The 5435-nt window shown below is 30.8% G+C and overlaps 1 protein-coding gene across 1 annotated transcript; it reads left to right on the top strand.

Moving 5' to 3' along the window:
- Nucleotides 1-567: 567 nt before the first annotated feature.
- Nucleotides 568-4329, top strand: LOC139522527 (ceramide kinase-like). Its single transcript, XM_071316010.1, has 8 exons — nucleotides 568-695; nucleotides 821-991; nucleotides 1192-1314; nucleotides 1523-1586; nucleotides 1929-2296; nucleotides 2733-2945; nucleotides 3355-3539; nucleotides 3819-4329. Exons 1-8 carry the CDS (start codon nucleotides 611-613, stop codon nucleotides 4026-4028), a joined length of 1419 nt encoding a protein of 472 aa, XP_071172111.1. The 5' UTR covers nucleotides 568-610; the 3' UTR covers nucleotides 4029-4329.
- The last annotated feature ends 1106 nt before the right edge of the window (nucleotides 4330-5435 follow it).

Below are 5435 nucleotides of genomic sequence, written 5' to 3'. Positions count from 1 at the left end.
TGACAATTTCATATACAGCTGGCAGATTGGAAATAAAGTACATATAGACATCTGTCCATCTTTCCCACATAGAAAAATTTACAACTGAAAAGGGGTCAAAAGAAAAAATAAAGACCCTGTTTACATACTTCTTCAATGGAATTGCATTGATTCTATCAATTAGATGAGGACAAGGGACATTTATAGTTGTGCTGTGACGTTGTTACAACGTTTTATGATGGTAATAAATTACGTCACAAATTACGTTGTGCCAACGTTGTGTGGATGGTTGTCAGCACGTGCTTTGGAGTTCACAACATTACGTTGTACCAACGTAATTTTACTACGTTGTCACAACGATAGTATTACGTTGTCATAACGTAATGTCAACGTTGGATTGTTTACTGGGTACGTGTATATTTCGTTATTTTGTACATCTATTCAACTGTTAAATAGATCCGGTTTACTACTCCCACAATTGCATTCTAAGTAATGTTTTATATACGTTTTCCGGATCAAATTCTATTTTTAAATCTGGAAATCACCGACATGTAACATATATCTGACTTACATTTTCGTGGCCACTTCATTTTAACATCGTACTTGATAATAATTGTACAAACAAATAAAAATGTTTCATTTTGGTCATAAATCCGTCGACGTAAGCTTGTGTGATGGAGTGATGACTGTTGCAACACCAGAGAATGATATACTTGGTAAGAACCTGAAGCAAATAAAAACAAAATTAAACACTTTGATTAAAAAAAAATGCTTAAGTGCTCTTTCATCTGATATATATTCTATATATGTTTTAAACAATTGCATATATTTTTTTTTTCAGTATCAATTGAAATTCGCCGCATGTTGAAGGTGAATATTACATGCGGAAACTTGACCGTTTATTATGTGGAGAAGAAGAAAAACAAAACTTTAAACATGAGGACATTCTCTCTGGAAGCTGACTTTGAGGACATACAAAAACTTTATCGTGATTTGGATTCTAAATTAAAAGGTAATTCAGTCAAAATGATCGAAAAAAGTGGATTCAATTAAGTTGATAAAAAATGTAATGTGTTCTATACTTCTTTTTTTAAGGTAAATATTGAATAAACATTTACATTGTATATTTTAATTCTATCTATTAAATGAATTGTAAAAAGCTACTTAATTATCATACTAAAAGCTAATATTAGTATTTTATCATTAATATAGGTCGTCCAAAAAGTTTGTTAGTACTTATTAATCCTAACGCGGGAAAGAAGAAGGGAATTAAGGTGTATAAGAAGATCGCAGATTCTCTGTTTCAACTTTGTGGTGTTAAATTGGACATAATTGGTAAGTCTGTTTTTTTAACCATTGACAATATTTATACAAGACTTAATCTGAAAGCAGTAATGTTAAACTAATATTAATTGTATCATATGTATTTGTATACATTTCTTTTATGATTTAACGGTATGCTTGTTCTTTTGCATAATTTTTCTAACCTTGTAAATATTTTTTTATAGTGACCTGTTTTTCATTTCTTACAATTTTCTTTTAGTTACAAATAGACAGAATGAGCCAACGGAGGTTTTGAAGAGCTACGACCTTTCGAAGATAGACGGGTACGTGTGGTGTATAACATTAAAGAAATAAATTATATAAAGATATTGTTTGTTAAAGTAGATAAATATATAAAACAAACATTCAATACCAGCTTACATATTCAAACACGCAACTACTTTATGCAATTTGCATTTAGAACAAATTAAAAAGAATTTGAATAAGAGCTGCACTATTTCAACTATGATATTTGCAGATCTTTGTAATGTGATAGTTCGATAGATCAGAAAGGCCTTTATTGTTTAAAAGTTTACCTTCAGTTCTTTGTTATGCGATATTTTAATATATCAGAATGGCCTTTATAGAGGTATACCTTTCATTAATTTAGTTACATTACTTTATAGGATTGTCACAGTAGGAGGCGATGGACTATATTGTGAATGTATGAACGGATTGGTCAAGAGAGTACAACAAGACAACAAAATACAACTAGATAATCACAACGCTGATATTGTTTCGTCTGCTCTTCCTATTGGCATCATTCCAGCAGGCTCCGGTGACGTTATCGTTCAATATCTCCATGGAACGAGATGCGCACGTACTGCTGTTTTGCATATCTTATTAGGAAACCATGTTGATTCCAATATTGTCAGTGTACATGCAGGAAGACATTTGTTGTCTTACTCAGCCTTAGTTCTTGGATTTGGACTGTTCGGTGATATGATGCACGACTGTGAAAAGTTTAGATGGATGGGACCCTCCCGATACAACAGTAAGACATTTTATTGTTTTAAGTAGAAATTGTTAATTGATTGACCTTTTTCTGTATTTTTGTCATTGTTACTTTATGTTATTGCTATTTTTGTAATACAAGTACGTCATTCTCCCTATTCAAGTAAAATTTGACAATATTGTTGTTCTCATATTGGTAATAATTTTTTACAAGAATGTTTTCCCAATTGGTGTTTAACGTATCCCAAATTTAGATACTATATAGAGGGACATTCAAACTCAAACTGTAAAAGGGATTGTACTTACGACATACAAAACATATAAGAATATGACATGAGCATATAGGCCGACATTAAAGAGAAAATATTCACTTACATAGAATATGTAGTGTAAAATTATACAACAGTTGCCTCTCATAGAATGTATGTCCTGTAAAATGTCTCGCCTTCCATAATATCTGGGTTTTTTTCTTGTAGTAATTCCATTGGGAAGTATGTTGAAGAGGAGAGAATTTGATGTAGAAGTGGAATACAATCCTTTAACACAAAATGAAAAGCCCAAAACAGCACGTTTATATGGAAGACAAATATCGTTACCAAATGGATTCTTATCACAGCCGTCAAAATTACAGAGAAAGCAAAGGACAAAATCCTCTTCCGATCTGCAGAAGGAAAGTTCTGTTAATGAAGGTATATATGTAAATTTTGCTCTATAATTAAATCTTGAATTCATAAAGTTAGCTTTATGAAAAATATTCTGATATAAAGAAAAAATAATATATGTTATCAGAATTATTTATGTTGTATAACATCTTAATTAAGTATTGTAGCATATATTTTGATTAAAAAAAATCGAATTCAAACGTTCGGAGTTGAAGAAATGGATTTTAAATCCATCTGTTTGTCGAAGATAAAAATGGACCTCATGATTTATTATTTTTAGGGACAATGACTTGTTTATAATATTGATATGTTTAGAAAAGTGTAGTTTATTTTTGAAGTATAAAATTAAAAGTATGGGTTGCTTAACCTCTTTTACTTAGTATATAATGAATAAATCAATATTGTTTTTTTTAAAACAAGACCATTTTGTTTCCAGATTTGGTAAAAGAAGAAGGCAGGATATATGCAGTCGATTCCCATGCTATTATGATGAAAGAAAAATCCGGGAGAATGACGCCTCATTTTGGTCAAAATTCCCTGATGGTGTATACCACCCACAAATGTACATTGTCAGACCACGTGTCTCAGCTAACTAAAGTTAAAAATGAAAAACCAGATTGTGTAAGTATAATTCATTTAATAGAATAAACTATCAGAAATTATTTCAATAATGTTGACCTGAAAAACAAATTATTTTACATGCAGACAAATTATAAAAATAGTTTTATCATAAGTCATTACATGTGTTGATATAAAGCAATGTAAACGTTAATGTCATTGTCGTATAAATAATGCACTAATTCAACTAAAAATACATAATTGTCAATTATTATTTTGCTACTGTTCTTGATAATTTTAACATTTCATTGATAGATATATAATGTATCTTTTTTATTGCAGTATTATTACAAATTCGTCAGCAAACATGAAGTATCTGGGTACAAAGTAAAGTTACTGAATTCCACTGTAAATACAGTCGGGAATAACAAGGAACTTCAGAAAGACTATTACATTAACTGTGATGGAGAATGTATCCGATTAAAAGAACCCGTATTCAATGTCAAATTGCACAGAAACGCAGTGAAATTTTTTGGAGACTTTGCTGACTGAAACGACAATCCCATATGTCGCAGATTATCAATTTGACATAAACAGTCATATTAAGAACGATCTTTCACACTGGGTGCAAGTATGATTTGCTCAGGGAAGACATACTATCGTAAGCTGACATATCATCAGTAAGCATGATACATGGTGGTTAGTGAATTTAGAAGCGTTTATGTATAATTGCTGAAAACATATAATTGGTCATGAGTTTAACAAGTTGTTCTGTTGATGAACTAAAAACTATGACTTTGATTGCATTTTGTTTTCAAATAAAAATTGTACGAAATGAAACTTTTTTTATCAGTATCAATAGTTTGTATTAATACTCAGATGTCATTTTCTGCTTGTTTTTGTTTTACGGTGTTCGTTACTGTTTTTCATTGTTATAGCTAAGCTTTTGGGTAGATAGCTAGATATTGGCTTTTTCAAGAATCTAAGTGGAAATCTTGTCATCCGAATTTTGTTTTATATAATAATTCTGGCGGATTGACTTTTGTCTTTTTTCTAACCTGTGTGATGTTTTGGTTCACTGTCTTTGCCAACCTTAAGTCAATTAATGTTCTGAGATGTAGGGTAAATGTAACCGAGACAACAACATTAACACACAAAACTAAATATGTATCTTGTTTATGAGGTCTTTAAACAGCTGTGTGCAAAAGACAAACATATATATGCTATGCTATGCCATGCTCATCCTTTTTTTATCTGAAAGGATATAAACAAGGTACGGAAAAGTCTACAAAATAAAAACTGAAATAATACAATACTAGATAATGTGATTAGTAAATTTCGAACATCAATGCCACAATCAGTATATAACTACACGATCTAACGCTATGCCTTAATGATACCAACAAACTAAACAGATGTATACGTCCAACCAACAAAAGCAGATGTACAATCCGCCAAAAAGAAACAGATTTATACTGTGGACTAAAATAACCAGATTTAAACTGTGGACCAAAAAAAAAAAAAAACAGACGAATACTATGGACCAAAAAAACAATATATACGACCGACCAAAAAGAACAGATATATACGACCAACCAAAATATCAGATGCATGAGTACGACCAAGAAATATGAGACGTAGACTTCCTAACAACAAAAGAACTCAAACTTTGAGTAAAATGAACTTCCATCAAAAACTTCATTGATATTAACGGAATGGTAATCATATCATTCTTCCTATTTCAACAGAAAACATATAAAGAACAGAAAAACGTACAAATGGTAATTTTAAACTATTGTAGTCGTGTCTTAAACTGTACATGTAGCCGTAGGTGATAAGAGTGGATGTTAACCCCAAAAAAAAGATTTGAAGGTCATTTATTGTATTTGCCTTAAAGTTTCCCGTTAGGTGTTTTAAATTATAAGAAGACTGCAACTTTTAAATTATAAGAAGACTGCA

Source organism: Mytilus edulis, chromosome 1, assembly GCF_963676685.1.
Source record: "Mytilus edulis chromosome 1, xbMytEdul2.2, whole genome shotgun sequence".
NCBI lineage: Eukaryota > Metazoa > Mollusca > Bivalvia > Mytilida > Mytilidae > Mytilus > Mytilus edulis.
The sequence above is the reverse complement of the archived record's forward strand: the minus strand, read 5'-3'. Positions and strand labels throughout refer to the sequence as shown.

Excerpts from the sequence above, each read along its gene's own strand:
- LOC139522527 (XM_071316010.1), top strand. The coding sequence starts at position 611 with ATGTTTCATTTTGGTCATAAATCCGTCGACGTAAGCTTGTGTGATGGA. Across the intron at positions 992-1,191 it reads TTTGGATTCTAAATTAAAAG|GTCGTCCAAAAAGTTTGTTA; the intron begins GTAATTCAGTCA and ends TCATTAATATAG. Across the intron at positions 2,946-3,354 it reads GGAAAGTTCTGTTAATGAAG|ATTTGGTAAAAGAAGAAGGC; the intron begins GTATATATGTAA and ends TTTTGTTTCCAG.